This window comes from Sturnira hondurensis, unplaced genomic scaffold, assembly GCF_014824575.4.
Source record: "Sturnira hondurensis isolate 20B ecotype Veracruz unplaced genomic scaffold, ASM1482457v3 Scaffold0006213, whole genome shotgun sequence".
Classification (NCBI taxonomy): domain Eukaryota; kingdom Metazoa; phylum Chordata; class Mammalia; order Chiroptera; family Phyllostomidae; genus Sturnira; species Sturnira hondurensis.
In genome coordinates this window covers 306,632-330,336 of record NW_028078844.1, presented here as the reverse complement: position 1 = coordinate 330,336, position 23,705 = coordinate 306,632, and the positions used below count along the sequence as shown (strand labels likewise).

General features: G+C 39.0%; 1 protein-coding gene across 1 annotated transcript in view; it reads right to left on the bottom strand.

Annotated features, from left to right (window-relative positions):
* The window catches only part of ARHGAP20 (Rho GTPase activating protein 20), a 128,821-nt gene that overhangs the window by 5,187 nt on the left and 99,929 nt on the right, over nucleotides 1-23,705 (bottom strand). Inside the window, exons 9-14 of the mRNA XM_037047684.1 lie at nucleotides 19,839-20,027; nucleotides 11,676-11,854; nucleotides 9,910-10,071; nucleotides 6,138-6,247; nucleotides 1,260-1,449; nucleotides 26-140 (exon numbers count right to left, since the gene is read on the bottom strand). Of these exons, the coding sequence (XP_036903579.1) occupies nucleotides 26-140; nucleotides 1,260-1,449; nucleotides 6,138-6,247; nucleotides 9,910-10,071; nucleotides 11,676-11,854; nucleotides 19,839-20,027 (945 nt within the window). The remainder of the gene's footprint in view (nucleotides 1-25; nucleotides 141-1,259; nucleotides 1,450-6,137; nucleotides 6,248-9,909; nucleotides 10,072-11,675; nucleotides 11,855-19,838; nucleotides 20,028-23,705) is intronic.

Genomic DNA, 23,705 nt, shown 5'->3' with positions numbered 1-23,705 from the left:
GAAACAACCCAATTATTCACAATACCTGAGGTATGCTCTCGAGTATCACATCTCACTGAAACCTCTCTGAAGAGGGAAGTGATTTCTTCTCCAAATATTTTACAACAATTTTCAATCAGAAACTGAATCACCAGAGTGACCTGCACAAAAAGGGATAAAAACTAAGTGCTGTTTTTCAGATAGCATGTCTATAAATGATGTTTCACATATGAATCCTGATTTCAACAAAAATGCAAAAGAATCCTGTGGAAAATTCATGTCTGTTTTTAAAGTATACAAACTAGTTTCCCCTAAAAAACTATGATATTATCAAGAGTAATTTATGTATAGAAATTAATTTTAATCAATGGACTAAAGTTATTATTTGTGGCCTTGGCCTAATGCTAACATTTTTATTTCAATAGCTCTGTCTTTAAAATTAGAGTAGTTTTAAGTATTCTCTACAGAGTATTTGGGGTGAAGAAACACACTTGGTTATTAAAATCTATGAAGCATCATCAGATAAAGACTTACAAAATGTATTTTTTATATAAAAGGCAGAGGTCATAATCTCGGGAAAAGGGCATTCTCTGTGGGTTTACTGTGAAGGAGACAATAGCTGGAGAGAAAATTTGCATCTTGCCTGACTGATTCTCTACTTACACATTTTCTTCCCTTGAGCTCCCTAACTGGAGGTGCTTGGGGAAGAGGTAAAATTTCACTAAGGAACTTTGTGCCTCCACTGTGATGTACTAGTTTTCCTGCCCCAGTATTGAGCCAAAGGAGCAGGCAGAATAGTGGGAGAAAAGGGAATTAATATCCCTAAACCCTGTATTAAACACCGGACACTGTAGGAGTATGATGAGCTAGGTATTATTACCACCTCAATTTTTCAGTTGAGAAACTGAATCAATATAACTGATTTTGCCCAAGACTGCACATCTGGCAAGAGGTGGGGCTGAGAATTGAACCTTGGCTTGTCTAGCTTTAAAGTCCTTGTTTATTTTTAAAATCATATCAACTGCTGCTTTCTTACTACTCTATGGTTTGAGTCAGTCATAGTTTTTTGCCTCTTTAAAGAGAAAAGAGAAATAACCCAACTGCTAGCATTCTGCTGATTAAGAAATCACTTTTTAAAAGTTTACCAGAATAGGATAAAACAATTAATAACTCAAATTTATGTTATTTAAGAAAATGTCACTTTTAGAATAAATACTCTGAATTTTAGGTTTAAAATGGAAATTCATCCACCAGGGTATAAAAATGTAAAACTTTATTACCTTTTTTGTAAATTCACTTTCTAGTTCTGGGCTGGAGGAAGTAGAAGGCCAAAGAATGCTTGGAGCAATGCACACTGCTAAATTAAATGCAGTCATCTGATTGGAGGAGGAATGTTGCTCAATGTTGTGTAACACCCCAAACAGGTATCTTAGAAGAACAACATTGGCACTCGGAAGCTGGTTTAATAGCCTAAAGACAGGAAAAATGCAAGACATTTTTAAGCTCTTTAAGCAAAACATTTCATTAAAAAATTGTATAAAGAGGCAACCCTCACTTTCCACGGGCTTCCCATGCAAAACAAGAACACAGTCCGGATGTGTAAGAGTTTCATTTAATATGGCACCACGCAGGGTGAGGACTACCTGCGCAGAGAGAGAGAAAATAAGCACTACGGATGTAATTTTTATATTTTGAATACAGGCTTCACAACTTAATGAAAATGTAAAAGAATGCAGAATAGTGGCTCAAAAAATGCCACCTGAAATATTTACCTGAAACAAGTATAATGCATTTTAACTTGGGTAAATCCTGCGTTTTAACATTTCATAATATTCTCAACCAAACCCCCCAAAATGCTTTCTGATGAAATTCAACAACCATTAAATTTAAAAGTGCTCCTTATTTACAGGTAGCAACACAAGAATTGTTATCTCTGGAGGGAGCCCAATCCTTCAGAAGTTTCAGACCACCAGGTCTGTTCTGAGAACTCCTACCTCACTAGCTTCCAAAGTCAATTTGCCCCACATCTCATCTCACTAGGACCACCTTCACATGTAAGTCAAGCTCATCATAGTTTATTTCCTATTGTTCCTATTTTGTAATTAATGAGGGATTTCTAAATTATCATTCACTGAAAATGATTTTTACTACCACCCAGAAAACACATATATTGTTATTCATGGTTGCTGCTTTTTTCTTTAAGAGGAATCTGCAACCAAGAGGAGAAAATCAGGTAGTCTGACTCCTATTGCAAAAATTATAGAGGCATTTCTTCAGTACAGTAAACTAACAATGAGCGTAATTTTGTAGGAACAACTTATGAAAGACATTGAAGTGGACCAAAAGATGACTGTGTATATTCAGTGGAAAGTAAGATGTTGTCTAGCACACACTAATTTGGGTTATTTTATTTATGGGGGTCTTATGCCTTTGAGCTAATTTTACAAACTCTATGTTGCAGATAAATGACAGCAGTGCACCTAATACTTGTCCACAGAACTGAAAATTCTGTTTGGTTAGGAGACAAACGATTTATTTGTGCCTTCCCCACTACCTCTCAATGTCCCAGTAGAGAAAGCCAGTTTTGCATCTATCTGTAAGTTCATTTTAGCATCTCTGATTCAACTACATAAATTGTGGCAACTTAAAATCTCCTTTGAATTGGTTTCAACATTTTATCAGTTCTCTCATTAATTAATGATTTAAACTGAACCTTTTATGTGTTCATTTTATATTTGTATAAGAGTCACAAAGAAATCATCCTTTAACAGTAGTGTTCAGTTTTACACAATGAGCCACAAGTATACCATCTAGTCTTCCCCACCTCTGAATGGTTTCCACCAAACCATATCAAAACAGAGATAACAGTATTTTGTTATGAGGCTTTGATTTCTGGTCTCTTCAACAGCTGTACTATGTTTTTCTATGGATAAGAGATGTCTGTCAATAGCAGTATGTAGATAAAAATTAACAAAGTTGCACAAGAAAAAACTATACCAAACAACTATATGCAAAAAATGATATTGGGATTCTTGGCTTTTCAAAGAACTGGAAATACTTTTTTTTTAGTGGACACTTCTTCCCCACTGTCTGATAATGCAGGAAATATCACAGCATGGGGGTGGGTGAGTTCTGCCTGCAACTTCCCTTTGCATGAGTACAGACGACGCATTCCTTGTGATCAGGCAGTAACTGTGCAACTCCCTTTTCCTTGACACTTTCCAAGAGTTAAGTGCTTCTTGCAGCACTCCCCCAATATCCCCTCCCCATATCTCATTTATAGCATGGATTATACTGCATTGTAATTGATTCTTTTTTAAAATTATATTTTATTGATTATGCTACAACAGTTATCCAGAGTTTTTCCCTTTCGTCCCCTCCACACATCACCCCAAACTCCCTCAGGCAATCTTCCCACCATTGTTCATGTCCATGAATCACGTGTATAAGTTCTTTGGCTGCTCCATTTCCTATACCGTACTTTACATCCCCATGGCTATTCTGTAACCACCTATCCGTACTTCTTAATCCCCTCACCTCTTCACCCATTCTCCTTCTCCTCACTCCCATCTGGCAACCATATGGTAACTAAGTTATATTCTCTTGCTGCTTTTAAAAGTCTTTCTTTATCTTTAACTTTTGGCATTTTAACTATGATGTGTCTTGCAGTGGGCCTCTTTGGATCTATCATAGTTGGGACTCTCTGTGCTTCCTGGACTTGCATGTCTATTTCCTTCACCAAATTAGGGAAGTTTTCTTTCACTAATTTTTCAGATAGAGTTCCAATTTCTTGCTCTTTCTCTTCTCCTTTTGGCACCCCTATGATGTGAATATTGGAGTGCTTCAAGTTGCCCCAGAGGCTACTTATACTGTTCTTATTTTTTGGATTAGTTTTTCTTTTATTCTGCATGGTTGTTTTTTACTTTCTTATGTTCCAAATCATTGATTTAATTCTTGGCTTCACCCACTCTACTGTTGTTTCCCTGTAAATTGTTCTTTATTTCAATTAGTGTATCCTTCATCCCTGAGTGGATCTTTTTTTTATGCTTTTGAGGTCCTCACTAAGTTCCCTCAGCATCCTTATATCCAGTGCTTCTAACTCTGGATCTGATAAATTGCTTATCTCAATTTAATTTAGCTTTCATTCTTTTTTATCTGTTCTTTTATTTGGACCATGCTTCTTTGTCTCCTCACTCTTGCAGCTTCCCTGCGTTTATTTCTATGTGTTAGCTAGAGCTGATTTGACTCCATGTCTTGGTATTGTGCCCTAATGTATTAGGTGTCCTGTAGGGTCCAATGGCACAGCTTCCACCATCATCCAGGCTGGGTGTTTGAAGTGCACCCTTTGGGTAGGCTGAGTACACCCTCCTCTTGTTGCTGTTGGCAGGTCAATTGGAGGGATTTACCTGAGCCGGTCAGCTGCAAGGACTGGCTGTGACTACTCTCCAGCAACCTCCATCCTTTGTGGAGGGTCAGTTCTTCAGGAGCAGGGTGGTGGTACTCTGATGTGGTCTATAGCCATCCACTGGGTGTGCTGGCCCTGGGGTTTTCTGGGTGGTACAGGCCAAGGTCAGCCTCCAGCTTTGTTTTGTCCCAAGGTAGCCTGCCTGAGCTGTAAAGCAATCTGAGATGGTTGCTACTTGTGCTGGGCTTAGAGATTCCCAGGTGAAGCCAAGCTGTGAATCTAATCTGTCTGCTGCTAGGGCTCACTGAAGGCAGCTGTTGCTTGTTCAATAGGATTTAAGAACCAAGACCAGCCATTCTTACGGAAAAGCAGCTTGAGTGGGTCCCAAAAGATAGACGTGGCAGAGTCTCTAGGGATCTCCAAGGAAGGTCAAACAGTATTAACCAGGTTGATGGAGTTCAGATATGACACCATCTTGCTGGCTCTGTGGGGGATTTAGAAAAGGGACAATGGCCTCTGTTCACCTTAATGTCAGATACTTCAGTTTCTCCCTTCATACCTCTGGTGCCTTTCAAGCTGCTACCCCAGCACTGGAGCTCAGAGGGAATGAGTCTGAGTATGTGAGTCTGTGTGTTACTTCTTTTGAGGAGTTGCTTGAGGCTCTAGCAATTTCTTCCACTAACTCAATCCATGCTGGTTTCTGCAGCCAGAAGTTATCAGGACTTATCTTCCTGGCACTGTAATCCTAGGCGGGGGGGGGGGGGGGGGGGGGGGGGGGTTNGGGGGGAGGGGGGCTGGTTTGGGTCTGGGACCCCTTGCTCCCAAGATATCTCTCCTGAATTTTTATCCACGTGGGTGTTGGGCTAGTCCATTCTGCGTCTGCACCCCTCCTACCAGTCTGGATGGATGTGGTTTCTTTAATTCTGTAGTTGTCAGACTTCCATTCAACTCAATTTCTGAAATTCCCTAGTGGCAGTTATTGCTATATTTTAGCTGTAGTTCTGATGTGGTTGTGCGAAGAGGTAAGCCATGTTTGCCTACACCACCATCTTCACCAGAAATTCCTCAACATTGTAATTCTAATTCTTGCTTTCTCTATGTACTCTACCAGATTGAGAGTTCCTTGAGAGAGAAATTTTTTCTCTGTATGAACTCATTTGCTGCATGAGCTATATAAGGAGTTGTCTGGTTAAATATTTACCAAAATTAAGATCATAAGTTGTAGTTTAGGTTTATAGTATTAGCTATTGGTCTAATGGGTTTCAGCTCCTCACAGATTTAGATACACAGAAGGCGTACAATGGTCAAGTATGCCATGTACAATGGTCAAGTATCCATGTACAATGATCAAGTATGCCATGTTAATAAGATTAGGGAGAAAACAATAATAATGACAGCAGTTAGCATAGATCTATTTTTAAATATTTTATTTTATTTTATTTTTAGAGAGAGGGGAAGGGAAGGAGAAAGAGAGGGAGAGAAACATCAATGTGTGGTTGCCTCTCACATGGCCCCCACTGGGGACCAGGCCTGCAACCCAGGCATGTGCCCTGACTGGGAATCGAACCGCGACCCTTTGGTTCACAGCCTGCGTTCAATCTACTTAGCGGCACCAGCCAGGGCAGCATAGATGTATTTTTAAACTGGTTCCCATGGATAGGATTTTGATAATCATCACTATTTTAATAGACAAGCTTATAAAATACAGTTTTTAAAAAGTATTTTTGAGACATGACCAAATTAGAATAATTACCTTTGAACTGTATTTATTTTCTCTTCATCATCTCCTTGATCCATTACACAGACCCAGTGATTATACAGATCTGATGAGAAAATACTTCCAGGAATATTTCGTAGAAAGTCCTTACAGAGAGGGAAAAATATTTTAAATCATTATTCTCATCCTAAATATGTATTAAAGAAATTACAATACATTTTTTTGAAAAGTTCAGTTAGGTTTTCCCTTCTTTGGAATTCACAGGTCTCTGTGCCAACTCGCCACTGATGTGCACACAAAAACACATGCTTTGATTTTTTTTTCTAACAAAACCTGGAGTTTTTGTTAGAAAAAACAAAACTAAAATCTGGATTATAATGTGAAAGATACAAGACAACCTGTCTGGGGTAAAAGGCCCTGTCTGTGTACATGCGACATACTAGTACTATGTGACAGGGCCTGATAAGTCATTCTAAATCCCCCTTTCAAATCACTAGTTCAAAGAAATACATGAAGGTATCTCTGAGGTTCATAATGTAACCACTTATCCAATCATGCTATACATATTTACTCCTATGTACCAGATACTGCTTGAGGTGCTAGGGACAGAGCAGTGAATAAAACAAAGTCCCTGTTATTTTCAAACTTTATATTCTAGTGGTATTGGTGAATAACTCCATCTAGAGGTACTTAAGAGTTTCTCCCTGCATTCCCTATAGAAGGCTGTCACTACTTGGGGGAGAAAGCACCACAGGCAATGGTTGGGTTCTGGGAGCCTGGGGAGCCACCCCAAGCCTGTTGTTCATTAAATAACATGTCCCCAGCACATCATCCTTTCTGGTACTTGAGACCCTATTCTGCTGAAACCCCTGGTGGGCCTTGGTGTGGTGAAACCAGACTATAACAGACTATAACACAAGCAGTATATGGCAAAGGGGAGTTGGTGTTCAACCTTTGTTTATAAAAAGCTTAAAAATAAACTAAATTTGGTTCTGGTCCTATGTTCATTTCTGTTCTAAGCCAATTCCCTTTGTTGCTTTTGGCATGGTCTGTTCTCCACCTCAGGAAGCTTTAGGCAGAGAAAAATAATTTCATGTCTAAGCATTATACCCATGGGTGGCTCTTATTTTGGAAGTTCCTGCTTATGACCTGGAGATAGGTGAAAGCTGAAATTGAGCGATTTAAATATTTCTGGAAAAACAAATCAGCAACTTTTCCTATGTGTTTTACAAAAAACAGCATACAACTTGTTACTTATGTGTCATGTTCGTAACACTAATACGAAAGCAGCGGTACCTCACTCTTATAGTTAGCTGATCACAAGTATCTTTCCCGCTAACTTCAGAGCTCCTCCAGGGCAGGGGTCTTTCTCTCTCTCTCTACTTACACATTTCAGTGCCAAGTGCAGTCCCAGACACAGTAGTGGTCATTACTGAATTGGTGCTTTATGTCATATGGACAAATATTAATGAGGGACAAGGGAAGGCCAAGTAGCTAGGACAGATTCTAAGATCATTTTAAAAACCTCTTTCAGTCATGTCCCCTATTGTGAGAAAATTTTTTAAAGAGTGGTTAACAAGTAGGAAGATGACTGATCCCTTCTGTTGAATTACATCTTTCACTCTTCTATTGTTATCTTCCGTAGAAATGTAGCTGGGTGCTTGTGATTCAGATGTGTCTTTACAAAAGTTACCTCTTTTTGGGTAAAGCAATTGAATTTTCATAATTCCAAACTAATTTTAGTTGCTGCACCTACTTTAAAAGTCAGATTTAGAAGAGGCAAAAATCTGTTATTTCAAAGTGGGGCAGTGACAATAGCTCTTTTTAAAAATCTCAGTGGAAAACATACTTATGATCTGTCTTGAAGAAAAACATCAGTAAATCTTGAACCTACACTTGAAAGATAATAGGTCATAACATCTCAATGAACTCTCCACAGCTGGAATAACAAGTTACGAAATGCAACCACCATCACAGATGAGAAAGAATCTGAGAGCTGGTTCTGAATTACAATTACCAGCTCACGGCACTCAACTGAAAGTCTCATCTCCTCCAAAATCAGAGCCCAAGTCATCAGCAGAACCACCAAGTTCATTTGAGAAGAGATTCTTGCAGGATAAAAAGTGAACTTTCTCTCAAAGGTCTGATGGATCAAAGTTACGGTGTCTCAAGCAATTTTCTTTCAAATATAGTTTTAAGAGTTCAACTCATATTTAAGCAAGCCAGCATCAGTAAAAAATTAAAGGAAAACTAAAGTACCACTTCCAAATAGTCTTAAAAACAACCAACAAAACAAAAGCTCAAAAAATTTTGGCAAAGATATCTCCTTTCCTGCAACCACTTGGAAGAAGTGAGAGTAAAACACACTCAAGTGATTATAAAACTTTAACTACTTGTAACCTATTTCACCAGACTTTTCAGTTATTTGGATTAGATTACATCTTTTGCTTATCTTTGTACAAGTAATATTTCTACAATTTGGAAGACAATCAAACTCTTCTCAAATTATACTTTCTCAATTATACTCTTCTCAAATTATACTTGTGCCTCAATAATTTAGCACAAAATTTTAAGAAGCGTGGTGCTGTGAAGAACAGCATAGTAAGGAAATTTTTCTAAAACATAGGCTTTAACCTTTTAAGAGGTGGGAGAAAGCCTAATTATATGATAAAAATAGAAAGATTCATTGTGAATATATATATTCTTGACATATATCTGGCTGAGCATACCATACATATCTTTATTGTATTCCAAGGTTGAAGGGTAATCACAACCCTGTGCAAAACATATTAGATGGCCCTAGTTCCAACTCTTCCAGTTCTTCTGAGTGGATCTTCATTGCACAAGCCCACATACAACAGGGGTTGTTTAAGAGTAGCCATGGCCCATTTACCAAGAAACCTATGACTGTGCATTAAGTCATGAAGTTAAGATTCTGTATGTAGTTGACCATCGGCAGGAGTAGGGGTGTGCGAGTCTTCTTCACTATGTTTTCCTTAGTTTGTTTCTTTGCTCCACACCCTGGGACGCAGGGTGGGGCCCTGTCTCTATCCCTGGCATGGTGCATTCCCACCCTGCTGGGACATGGGAGACTGAGGCAGGTCTGCAGAAGCTACTGCTAGAGTCGAAAGCTCTGCTAATAGCTGGGTTAACTCTGTTTTCTAAAAATTTAAGGCATTCTCAGGAATGTGGGAGGAAAACATTTTAGAAGAGCTCTAACCTAACTATGGATATGAATTAAGTAACTGTGGAGTGAAGGCAAGAACCGTAGGAATGTCAAATGTGGGAAGGGTTTTTATAATAGAAATAATGGGGAACAGGAGTCACTCATATCCCACTTTTACTTTAAAAAGGCATTAGGGGACAAGGAATTGTATAAATGAATGGAATTTTCAGTGGTTTTGGAAAGCAATTTTGTTTCAGTTGTCAGGCAAATGTCTGTATGGTAAATTTCTTTCTCAAAATTTAATAACGTTTATTTTTGAAAAATTGTAGGAAAGTCATCATAATCAGGTATATATTTTGATAATTTTTAATTTAAGTTACTTTTTTGCATGGAATAGCAAAAGTGAAGATGAGGAGAGTGGTGTGGAATAAAAAATTGAAAAAGGCATGGCAGGCATGCCATACCATGAGTGGTGGCTTTTAAAGGACAATACTGACTTTGTGAAGTGTTTTGAACACTTTTTAGATTCTAAATATATTATGGTTCTTTGCAAATGGGAATAATGTCATAATGAAAGAAACCCACTGTCTTTCTTCAGAGCGTCACTCTGGGGTAAGGAGATGAAGGGAGAACTTCTCCTACCTTTAAAACAGATGCTATTACAAAAATAGATTCACAGTCTAGTTGTACTTCAACTCCAGCATTCAGTTTCTCTTTCAACTCTCTGCAAGACTTCATATTGGCCGACTGCCTGAAAATTCCTTTTGTGAGGGGTCCATTTATATTAAGGAAATAAAGCATATCCTATGGGGAAGCAGAGAAAAAGCAATGGCACTTTACACATACACGCACTCTCAGTTGCCAGAGGCCGGGGTATGCTGGGGAAAGTCCTCAAGGACTGCTAGAAGAACCAAAGTCAATTCATCTGTTGGTATCTCTAAATGTCTTTTCTTCTATTTACTCAACATCTAAAAACATTTTTACTTTAAACACTTGGTTTAATTATAATTGTACTGTCTTGTTTCAATGAACTAACTGCAACTTTAAAATAAATTTTTTGAGTGCTTCAAGGCATCTGTTGACTGGTCTCCTCTCTCTTTCCTCTTTTCTGATTATTACCTAATACAAACTCTTTCCCCAAATATGGAAATATTATTGTCAAACTCATTCCCCACTTGCTTGCCTTTCTTTTTATGCATCTTCGTATGTTATTCTCCTTTCTGTATTTACTTCCTTCTTTTAATATTCAGGCTAAAAAATCTACCCCAGGAAGCCTTCTCCATTCCATTCCATTCCATTCCATTCCAATCAATCTTACATTTTGCTTTCTTTTAAGCTGTACATCCTCTGCTTTCAGTGTAGAAAAAGAATGGGTGAAAGGTGAAAGATTTATATGATCAGAAAGAAGCCAGAGGGGAGGTGGGAAGGGATAATGGGGGGAAAAGGGAAAGGGTTGTTAAGGAACATGTATAAAGGACACATGAACAAAGCCAAAGGTGGACAGGATAGAGGGTGGGAGGTGGGGACGGCTGGGGTGGTGGGGAGTGATGGGGAGAAAATGGAGACAACTTTACTTGAAGAACAATTTAAAAAAAGAAAAAAAGAAAAGGAATGGGTGTTGTAGACAAGTAAGCCGTTGGATTTGAAACCTAGTTAAAACCCATGCTTACTGTGTGATCTTGGGCAAACTTGAAGCTTTAAAAATTTTGTATAGCAGAGATGATGACGATAGAGATGATTACAGTAACTATTCCATAACTCTGTTGTGCAAGGGTAGCAATAAAGTGGCAGCCTAGTGTCTGGCACTTATAGATGTACAATATACTGTTAAAAGCCATATATCTAGTATAGTACTTAGAAGAGACTGGATACTCAATAAATGTTGCTTAGCAATGATCATTTGCTATATCACTTGGAGACAAGACAAAAGCGGTGGTTTTCCTCTGACCCACACTATACAGAAAAGATAACTACATGTCAGAGGATGTACCTTTATGCATAAACACTCAAAATACAAATAAAACGCATGCAAGATTTTTCAAAAGCATATGATTGTGTAACCTTTGCTGCTAAAACAATTAAAGGAGCCTTTCAGAACAATGTAGAATTCAAGAAAGGAAGTGAGAGGAATGTGAGGGATAACGTGGACTCTCTGTCTACCAAGCGCATTCTAAATTATCCAAGAAAGCTTACATGGCTCTTCCCTGTGAGAGTGAACTAGATGATCTCTTCCTTTTATGTCTAAATTATGATTCTGCAATAGCTTAATCAGATCTTTATTCTTTGAAACAGTAAAAAAGATGCTCAGCCAAAGCTACAGATGTCTAATATTTCCATTTGGGGATAGATTTACCTCCCAGAGCCTTCTTCTCCTTTCCCACTGGTGTTAAGGCCAGAATGAGACTTACCAAGACGGGTTTGGGCAGATTGTCATTTTCACAAATATTTGGCAGAGACATTCCAAAGAGCTGTCCTGCCATAGGAGATGTTGGTGACATGGGCAAGTTATCCAGGTGAGTACTAGAACCCCGCCAAAAGGCCCAATTTATGATAGATCTTCTCCTTTTAAATGTCTTCTGACCCGAATCTAAGGAAGAAGTGAAGTAGAAAATCTAGTTTAATTCATTGAATCTTATTTCTACAGTTTCCATTTTATATTATGTTCATTACTATGGCTCAAAGAGAAAAAGTGTTTATAGATGTCCTTTGTTACCATTAATTAAATTATAAAATAATAATCAAATATTTTAACTTTATAAATTATAATAAAATATTTGGGTTATTCTCTTACCCATATTTGGAATATCACTGGTTTGTTTACATGAGTTTTGATACTGAATTTTCAAAGGTGAAAGAAATGATCCCTTACAAAGTGTTTCATACCAACAGTATGTATGTATGTATGTGTGTGTAATTATGTATATATAGTCCATACTCTACCAACTGAGCTAGCCAGGAGACAGGCATACTGTCACATTAAAGACGAGACTAGGCACACAAAAAGTTGAAGATTAAATTAGACCACAATTACATAGTAAGGAAAAGAAGACAGGGAGGTATAAAAGGGGGAGGGAGGCAAAGATGGGGAAAGGAGGAGGAGTAGGAGAGTTGTCTCTATTGAGATGTTTTCTTGAAACAAAGAATGCTTTATTACCTGATGACCCACTCCACTACTGAGACAAGAAGCTAATGTCCTACATTTCCCCCCCTTTCCTTCCAGCTGCAAAGACTTTCAGGTATCTTTTCAGTTCTCAACTTAACCCCTAACACAGGATGGATGGCTGCAAACATCAATACTTGCACTTGCCACGGCAAAATTTATAATCTAAGAGGAGAACAGGACTGGTAGTGGAGGGGAGAAGCAGCAAGTATATTAATAAATAAAATATCGTAAGGGAGGAACAAAGTATCAAAGGCATTCAGAAGAATAAGAAAGCACATCTGCCCACTGGGTGGGAAGGTGTGATCTAGGAGGCACTGGAATTTTATTTGGATTTCAAATGAACAAGATTTTAACAGAGAATCTAGCATCCTGACTCATATTTAATAAATCCTTCTTGAATAATAATTGAATTAAGGAGAGATTTAGGCAGAAAAAGATAAAAAGACAACATTAACAAAAAACACAGAAGAGAGGTCAACGGAGAATTGTGATTTTGTGATATCATAGTGCTAAAACATTGTTGATGTCATCTGTCTCTAATTTTAACATAAAGGGTGTGCACAGCATTTGATATTTATTTATTTGTATTTTAAAATTATATTTTATTGATTATGCTATTACAGTTGTCCCGCTTTTCCCCTCTTTGCTTCCTCCAACCATCACCCCCCTCCAACCCCTCAGGCAATCCCCCCACCATTGTTCATGTCCATGGGTCATGAGCATGAGTTCTTTGGCTACTCCATTTCCTAACTGTACCTTACATTCCCATGGCTATTCTGTAACCATCTATTTGTACTTCTTAATCCCCTCACCTCTTTGCCCATTCTCTCCCTCCCCCATCCCATCTGGCAACCCTCAAAACTCTCCATATCCATAATTCTGTCTCTTCTTGTTTGCTAACTTTGTTTTTTAGATTCAATTGTTGATAGATATGTATTTATTGTCAGTTTATTATTCATAGTTTTGATTTTCTCCTTTTTCTTAAATAAGTCCCTTTAATGTTTCAAATAATTGTGGTTCATATAATAATGGATGAAATCCTTTAGTTTTTTTTTAAATCTGGCAAACTCTTTATCTGCCCCTAGATTCTAAATGATATCTTTGCTGAGTAGAGGAATCTTGGCTGTAGGTCCCTGACTTTGAATATTTCTTGCCAATCCCTTCTAGCCTACAAAGTTTCTTTTGAGAAATCAGTCTTATGGGAACTCCCCTGAGGGTAACTGACTGCTTTTCTCTTGCTTCTTTTCAGGTTCTCTCTTTGTCTTTAACCTTTGGCCTTTTAATTATGATGTGTCTTGGAGTGGGTCTCTCTGCATCCATATTGTTTGGGACTCTTTGTACTTCCTGGACTTGTATGTCTATTTCCTTCCCCAAATCAGGGAACTTTTCTGTCATTATTTTTTCAGATAGATTTCCAATTTCTTGCTCTTTTTCTTCTCCTTCTGGCACCCCTATGATGCAGAAGTTGGAAGACTTGATGTAGTCCCAGAGGCTACTTATACTATCCTCATGTTTTGGATTCTTTTTTCTTCTTGTTGTCCTGCATGGTTGTACTTTGCTTTCTTATGTTCCAAATCATTGATTTGATTCTCGGCTTCACCCACTCTACTGTTGTTTCCCTGTAAATTCTTCTTTATTTTAATTAGTGTAACCTTCATTTCTGACTGGGTCTTTTTTATGCTGTTGAGGTCTTCACTAAGTTCCTTGAGCACCCTTATAACCAGTGTTTTGAATTCTGCATCTGAGAAATTGCTTATCTCTATTTCATTTAGCTCTTTTTCAGGAGTTTTGATCTGTTCTTTCATTTGACCATATTTCTTTGTCTCCTCATTTTGGCAGCCCCCCTGGGTTTGTTTCTATGTCTGAGGTAGAACTGCTATGCCTCCTTGTCTTGGTAGTGAGGCCTAATGTAGTAGGTGTCCTATAGGGTCCAATGTCACAGCCTCCCCTACCCACCAAGCTGGGTACTCAAGGTGTGCCCTAGTTGTGGGCTGAGTACATCCTCTTATAGTTGAGCCTTGATTGCTGTTTGCAGGTCAATTGGAGGAATTTACCCAGTCCAGGTAGCTGTAAGGACCTGGCTGTGTAAACTGACCACCAACTTCTGCCCTCTATAGATTATCAGTTAGTTGCATGGAGGTAGGGTGGCGGTACTCTGACATGGTCGGTTGCTGTCTACTGGGTGTGCAGGCTCTGGGGTTTTCCAGGTGGTGTAGGGCAAAGTCAGCCCCAATCTGTGTTTTGCCTGGGGCTACTGTGCCAGGGCTATAAAGCAATCTGAGATGGCTGCTATTTTTGCTGGCCTTGGAGATTCCCGGTGAAGCCAAGCTGTGAATCTGGGCTGGCTGCTTCTAGTACCCAGCCTATGGCAACTTAACAAGAGGTACAGGGGCCAAGGACTCACTGAGGCTGGTTTTTGCTTGTTTGAGAGGATTTGGGAAGTTGTGAAGCATGAGCCTCGACCAGCCATTCATATGGAAAAGCCTCTGTTAACAGTTTGAATGGGCCCATAAATTGGGTGGGATGGAGTCTCAGGGGATCTCTAGGGCAGGACAAACAGTATTTGCCAGGTTGATGGAATCTCAGGGATGGCATCCTTCTGCTGGCTCTACGGCTTTGTGTGGGGGAGGTTCAGAAAAGGGACAATGACCTCTGCCTGCTGTTCTGTCTGGGAGAAAGCTGTGCCCCAGCTCTCACTTTGCTTGCATACACTTCAGTACCTCCCTATATGCCTCTGGTGCCTTTCAAGCTGCTACCCTGGTATTAAGCTCAGAGGAAGGGAATCTGAGTAAGTGCATGTGTGAGTTCTTTAAGAGGAACTTCCTGGGACTCTAGAACTTTCTTCCATCAACTCAGTACCCACTGGTTTTTGCAGCCAGAAGTTATGGTGACTTATCTTCCTGGCACTAGAACCCTGGGCTGAGGGATCTGGTGTGAGGTTGGGATTCCTTGCTCCCAAGAGATTCCTCTTGAATTTTTATCCACCACACATTTGATGTGAGACCAGCCTGTTCTGCATCTCTACTTCTCCTACCAGTCTGGATGGACATGGTTTCTTTAATTTTGTATTTGTCAGACTTCCATTCAACTTAATTTCTGACAGTTTTGAGTGATGGTTGTTGTTTAGTTGTAATTTTTATGGGTTGTGTGAGAAGGCGAGCTGTGTTTACCTATGCTACCATCTTGACTAGAAGTCCCACTGGACAGGATCTGACATCTAAAATAAAGACAACTCTTTAAGAACCCTTTCAGATCTCTCTACCACATTCTCCTGCCCCAGAGCCCTAATACCTATATATAGATACCAGCTATAAACTCTGGACAACATTTTTAAAAAGCTTACCTGAAGGCAATAAAGAGGGACCAAAGAAGAGAAATACTTGGGATAAAAGTGTTACATTTGGGAAAAAAGCATGGCATGGCACTGGGTAAGTTTTCTATTCTTACAGCTTTTAGTCCAAGCACAGGCCCTAGGGTGGTGGGGTGACTAAAATTTGAGAGAAACCTGCACTCCAACTGGTTTGGAGAACTAGAGAACAGAGGTGGAGGTAACCACAGTAACTGGAAGTGAGGAGGGAAAATTCTAGGAGGAGAATAATAAATTAGTGGGAGCCCCAAATGCTGTATATAATTTCCCCAAATCTCTACAGACCCCTGAAGCACTCACATGTAAGGCAGATTCAAAATAGCTTGTGGTTAAGGCTAATGAGCTGAGATTTGAGGAGCCATCGTCCTTGGTGGCACCCACACAGGGTTTGATTCCATTTTTTTCCCAGTGAGAGTGTGGCAGTTGGTCATTAAATGCTGCCTGCATGGCAGAGACAGCCAACCAAATCACCAGAGGTGACCACATTCCCTGGTGATGGCACGCTGAAGGAGATGCTCTTTTCAGGGTGGACATCATCTGTAGTGTCAAATGCTCATTTCAAATAAATGTTTTATTGTTTCAGAATAGGGAATTGGGGATGGCTGGGGTGCAGGGTAGGGGGAGATACAGGGTGGGGAATGCAGACAACTGTAATTGAACAACAATAAAATAATAAAAAATAAAAATAAAATAAAATTCCCCCCAAAAGAATAACCAAATTAAACCAAATACTTAAAAGAGCCAAGCTGTGGGAGATAAATAAATAACATTTTACCAAATGGCCTTCAGACCACCATCTACGCTTGGCTTCCTCAGGATGCACAAATGCATCATCAGTGTTCATACACCCAAGTGTACAGGTCTTTGGTTCTAGAGTCAGGAGCCCAGCTAGACTCTTGGCTCTGACATTTACTCGGGTAACTTAACCTCTTTGCTTAACTTTAAAATAAGAATGTTATTACCTACTTGTCGAAGGCTTACTGAAAGGATTAAATAGGATAATATATGAAACGTACTACTTTGCCCAGGGCATGGGTCAGTGATCTTGATTCAAATTAAAGTTGCTAAGACAACAATTTCCTGCCCATGAAGAGGAGCTTCTCCCCACACCCATGTTCCATTGGCCATAACAGCCTTTGAAGTATGCAGACAGGAAGAAATACCAGACTCTGCTGAACTAGACTGCTTTCTTCTTGCCCTGAGATTCCCAACCTGCTCCATTTTGAAAAACCATAAAAGGAAACTAAACCCATTCTTAAGTCCAGGAGGGGGTTCCAGTATGCTTAGCAATGCCAATATCTGTAAATGTTTCTTTAATTTTTATGTGTGTATATGTTGAGTAGTTGTATTCAGTCTAGTTTCCTCACATTTAACCTGGCTTCATTATTTCTAAAACTATCAGATTTATTTGATTTTTTAGCTTTCACATGCTTCTTAGGAAGAATGTTTTATCATAAATTTATATACTCAGCTATCCTATGAGTGTAGATACACAGCATAGAGTAGACATTGAGTCCTGTACTATATTATAAATAGTTTCAGCTGCAGGCATGCCTTTTGTTATGTATAATACTCAGTTTTAGAGTTCATATTCCCTCTGGGACTGAGAGGAAAAATATTTCATTATAGTTGACTTTCTTAAAGAGCTTTCAATGCATAGCTCTTGCTTTCTAAATGTCCAAAAATTGATGAAAATCATGCTATTGCTATTAGAAACATAAGGGTGATACAAATGTAGCACAAAGTAAATTCATGTAAATCTAACTTTCCTAAAGAATCCTGGCAAGATTCAGCTAGTATTTCTTCATGATTAAGTTAAGGAACTGAACATTAAAAATTATAACTCTTAATAGCTTGTATTTATAGAATAATAACAACAACAAAGCCTTAGTTAGTAAATCTATTCTAGGCAAATAATTAAATATACCCCCTCTTGCCCCTACCCCCACTCCAGAGTAGGAAATATGCATGGGAGGCTACTAGAATGATAGGGCAAACAGGTAGAAGAAAAAGTTGCATCCCATATTTTACCATCTACCATAAAAATTCAGTTCCATTACCCCTGAGTCAACACACATGTGGAAGAGCCTGCAGTATGTGCAGAACTGGAGTTCAGTTTGGGCTAGAACCTCAGAAGCTACTTCAGACCATTCATGGAAAGATCCCACTTCAACCCCGGAATTCTGTTCCATTCAAGTTTTCCCATAATCGGTGTGCCTAAGCCACTCAATCTTCCATTTAACTTCTCTGTTCCATTTATTGGACTAAGCCCTACTATGAGTTCCCAGGCCTTAAGCAAGCTCAGAGTCTAATGAGACATGTAAAGAAATCAACACAATGCAACATTTTATGTGTTACATGAGACATATAAAAAACTGTTTTACACACAGAGAGAGGGGGGAAACTATCTGTCTGAGGAACAAAGATCTCCTGGAAGTGATATTTGAGTTGGGTCTTGAGGTAAGATCTTTCATGTTTATATCCTGAACCCCCAATTAATACTAGAGCTGTTTCACTGGGGACCAGCCACACAAAGGCTGAGTAATAGTGATTTAAGTTGCAGAGGTAGCCTTCTGAGAGATCCATTGCTACTCTGTTTCCAGTACAGAATTACAGTAGATTTTCCTCACACTGAGGCAGAAATCTGAAAAACAGACTGTGGATGCCTATGTTCACCCACAGGTACTTTGGATAATGGGATATTTTCCTTAAGCTAACTAGGGGTCAAGCCTCCCTCAGGAAAGGAGATTTAAAGCTATAGCTTTATTCTAGTTGTGGCTCTTCATATTCTTGACCCCTGGTTATTGGTAAAATTAATTAAAATAAAATTGACAAGAGACCCAGAGAAACAGTTTGAAAAACATGGGTATAAAGGTCCAGAGTAAAATATTATTCTCCTCAGATTAGTTAGAAAGGAAATGTTTCCTTTGTATCTTTAATCAGCAGTAACAACAGACAGACCTATTAATAAATTAATTCATTAAAAAATATTTGAGTTCTTATTTATGTATGTTAGGCACTGTTTCAGGTGCTGAGAATACAGCAGTGAAGAACGCAGACCAAAATCTGCCCCTTCATGGATTTTAGTGGACAAAAAGCTACAACATTTCTATAATACCCCTTCAAAATGGTTCAGAGATATGAGTAAAAAACCTTAGATTTCAAGAACTCAGTTTATGGGAGAGAAGATGATTAGTTCAAGTGTAAGGTAACTTTTTACAGCTGTGTTAGCAAGATGACTCAAAAATTCAATAACAGATGAACTTGGATGTTCACATGTGGGGAGATACATATAAAATAGTTGCCACCATTCACTGGGTCCCTCAGTTGGTACAAAAGGCAGCTATAGAAATTCAGCATCGATTTTCTGCTATTTCACTCATACTTGTTGGTATCCTTTTCTTCTACTTCTAATACAATCTTACTTTCAGACTGAGGGCTTAAAGCTCAAACCTGAGTTAGGGTTAAATGATGATCCTCTTATGCTAAATATCAGTTTATCATTCTTTATTACGGATGGATTTGCGATGGCTGTGACAGGGAATTCAGATTAGACTAGTAGACTAAGGAGAGATTTCTGTGGAAATCATGTTAGTCTCACACACTTATCAACACCAGAATCCACATAGGGCATCACAGCCTCCTGACAGCCATCACTGAAAGACTAACTTTTTATAATATGGCTCTTTAGGGGGAACACACAGTGCAATGTATTATAGTACAAAGAAGGCATTGAGGCACCTGCAGCGATGCCTGGTGCCTCTGACTCTGCAGTGGGCATAGGGTTAAAGGGGAAGGAACAGTGAAGAAAGAAGGAACAGACTGTACTGTTGATTATAAGTTAGTCACATCTACTGCCGATTTACAAAACTACCTTCTAAAATTTTCATTTCAAAACACTTTGCAAATTCAAATGAAAAAAATAATCTCATCTGGGTGGAAGCCTCAGTCTTTGCCCCTGTACAAACTTTGTTTTCAAAATTGAATAAAGACCTTTATTTTTTTTTAAAAGTGCTCTATGAAGAAAGAGAAGTAACTCACCACTCAGCTGGCGGGCTGCAGCCAGGCGACTGGGCTTCAGGGTGAACTGGCATTGCATCTCCCGTGGCAGCTGCTCCATGAGGAAGGGCTCTTGGAGGCTGGAAGGGCTGGTGGAGTCCTTTGATTCCTGTGTTAGGAGTGCAGTGTCTCGAAGATGGCTCATTTTAATTCCGTAGGGATACTCATGTCCTGCACAAAGGAAGATCTAAATGTAGACTTGACGCTGAATGTGCTGCGAGCATGTGTGCTACATACTGGAATGTACTGCAGTTTGCTCCTGGGACTTTTAGCATAAAGAATCCTTTTGTTGACTGAATTCTCACCATGTATACTCTTACAGTTGGAGACCATTGCATAATGCAGGTGGCCCTACTAGAGTAGTTTGAAGGCCGTGGGGGAGAGGGAGAAAGCCATCTTTTAAGGATATCTTATTAGGAATGCACAAATTGGTTTACACAGTGGTGGTGTTTCCTATGTTTTGCATCTAAGAATATTTAAAGTTATTCTAGTTTTTTTAAAGTACATTTTATTGATTATACTATTACACTTGTCCCAGTTTTTTCCTCCCCTTCCCCCCCTCCTCCCTGCACTGCCCCCATCACTCTCTAGCATTCCCCCTCCCCTGAACAGTTCACGTCTATGGGTTGTACATATAAGATCTTTGGCTTCTCCATTTCCTATACTAATCTTAACCTCTCTCTGTCTATTTTGTGCCTGCCAATTATGCTTCTTATTCCCTGTACCTTTCTCTCCCATTTTCCCGTTTCCCCTCCCCACTGAAAACCCTCCATGTAATCTCCATTTCTGTGATTCTGCTCCTGTTCTAGTTGTTTGCTTAATTTGTGTTTGTTTTTGTTCTTTGAGATTCAGTTGTTGATAGTTGTGAGTTTGTTGTTGTCATTTTACTATTCATAGTTTTTGATCTTCTATTTCTTAGATAAATCCTTTTAACATTTCAAATAATAAAGGCTTGGCAATGGGGAACTCCTTTAACTTTACCTTATCTGAGAAGTACTTTATCTGCCTTTTCAGTCTAAATGTTAATTTTGTTGGATAGAGTAATCTTGAATGCAGGTCTTTGTCTTTTTGCGTTTGAATACTTCTTTCCAGCCCCCTCTTGCCTGTAAGGTTTCTTTTGAGAAATCAGCTGACAGCCTTATGGGAACTCCTTTGTAGGTAACTGTTTCCTTTTCTCTTACTGCTTTTAAGATTCTCTCCTTATCTTTAATCTTGGCTCATGTAATTATGATGTGCTTTGGTGTGTTCCTTCTTGGGTCCAACTTCTTTGGGACTCTGAGCTTCCTGGATTTCCTGGAAGTCTATTTCCTTTGCCAGTTTGGGGAAATTTTTCCTTTATTTGTTCACATAAGTTTTCAATATCTTGCTCTTCTTCTTCTCCTTCTGGTACTCCCATGATTTGGACATTGGAATGCTTAAAGTTATCCTACAGGTTTCTAAGCCTCTCCCCATTTTTTTGCATTCTTGTTTCCTCATTCTGTTCCAGTTGGATGCTTATTTCTTCCTTTTGTTCCAAATCATTGATTTGAGTCCCAGTTTCCTTCCCTTCACTGTTGGTTCCCCGTATATTTTCCTTTATTTCACTTTGTGTAGCCTTCATTTCTTCCTTCATTTTGTGACGGAGCTCAATCAATTCTGTGAGCATCCTGATTAACAGTGTTTTGAACTCTGCATCAGATAGGTTGTCTCTCTCCTTGTCACTTACTTCTTTTTCTGGAGCTTCAATTCGATCTGTTCTTTCATTTGAGCCATAGTCCTTTGTCTTGGCACACCTGTTACATGTAAGAGGCAGAGCCTTAGGTATCCTCCAGGGGCAACCTTCTTTTCTGCCATTGTGGCGCTGTCTGTGAGAGGGGGTCAGAGAGGGAACAATGCTACTTGCTCAGCTCTTGTCCCACTTTCCATCACTTCCCACAAGCAGTTTGTGCCCTTTCAGATTCTGATTCTCAGGTAGGTGAGTTTGTGTATATTTTAGGACCCCGTGGATCTCTCCAAAGAACTCTCCTAAGAGGCTAGTAGTTTCTCCTGCTGCCACAATCACCACAGATTCTTACACAGTCTGGAGTTTTCAGTCTTTAATTTCCCATGCTGAAACCCTCGATTTCGAGGCCCTGCACTTTCCCCTCAGGCTTGTCTGTGTGTGAATGTGGGATTCACATTCCATCCCATCCTCCAGCTGCCCCTTGCTGCTTGTCCTCTCCTTCCAGCTGCCTGTCTCTGCCCCTCCTACTGACTGGATGAATGTTTCTTTAACTCCTTGGTTGTTGGACTTCCATGCAAATGTTTTTCTGGCAGTTCTTTGTTTTTAAATTGTTAGCCATCCTTCTTTTGGTTGTGCAAGGAAATGAAGGATTTTTGCCTATGCCTCCATCTTGGGCAGAACTCCAGTATTCCAGTTTTTCCACTGATGTTAGTTGTATCTGTAAATCTTTAGCAAATCCTTGACCTCTCTCAGCCTCAAATCCATGTCTTAAAATATTTGCCTCATAAGTAAATGTTAGTGGTTAATATGACTTAAAATAGTAAGGTCAAAGTACTATATATTTGAAGCATCACTAATTGCTATTATTCAACACAAGACGTCTGTGTGAAAAACACATTTCATTATTTTTTATTAGTTATATAATTGGTGTTACTCGAGAGCACCAGGAGTGGTGGGTTTGATCTATGCTCCCCTCCTACTGCTGCCCTCTGGAATAGGTGTCCATAGGCAGCAATAAGAACTCAGATTGCAGGGTGGCAGAAACAGAAACATGATGCAGTAAGAACTCTGTAAACTAGAAAAACTAAACCCTGGACATCTTACTGAAATACGAATTTTTGCTCTTTAGTACTTTAAGTTCTTCTCTGGTCTTGATTTATCACTGAATATAACTCAGTGAACTCTTCCTTTTTCTTTTTACCTGGTATAGGCATACAATATCAATGTTCTGTTAATATCATGTCCTCCAGGGATTAAGGCAAAAACGGGGGCACTACTATGATAGTGATAAAACAAACTCAGTTTATCAAAAGAGCAAGCAGCTATTTCGCAAATGAAGTCTGTAAGGCACAATAAAATAGGCAATTAAGAACTGTTGTTAAATAAGGCCCTGGCTGGTGTAGCTCAGTGGATTGAGCACGGGCCTGTGAACCAGACGATCGCGGTTCGATTCCCAGTCAGGGCACATGTCTGGGTTGCAGGCCAGTTTCTGGCAGGGGCCAGTTCCCTGCAGGGGATGCACGAGAAGCAACCATACATTGATGTTTCCTTCCTCTCTCCTTCCCTTCCCCTCTAAAGATAAATAAATAAAAAAATGTTAAAAAAATTTAAAAAAAAAAGAACTGTTGTTAAATAAATGACCATGGTGTTTTAGTGACAGTGATAAAGCGTGAAGTTGTTTTAAGTCTGAAAGTTACCATCTAGATAGGATTAATTAAATGAATATATTTTATTGAAATTTATTTTAAGTATTTACTTGATTTTTAAGCATAACTTTGTTGCTCACGGACTTGTATGAAAATGATACAATAAAAAAAAAAGCAAGAACTGCAGTGAGTTTTGTCTCAGCTGTGTGCATGATGAACTTGCTTTAAGTCTAAGAATAATCTAAAACAACACTTTTGTAAAAATGTTGGTTTTAGTAGAAAAGTTTGATTTTGGATTATTCAGATCACATGAAATATTCTGAATTACACAATATTGATCTCACAGGTAAATGAAAGGACTAGATGAGATAATGCAAATGATATATTTTGAACAATGTCTGGAAGAAAGTAAGCATTTAAAAATTAACAGAAATTGTCCATCATCATCATCATCGTAATCATCTCAAGATCTGCTACAGACACTGACCTGCATTTTAATTG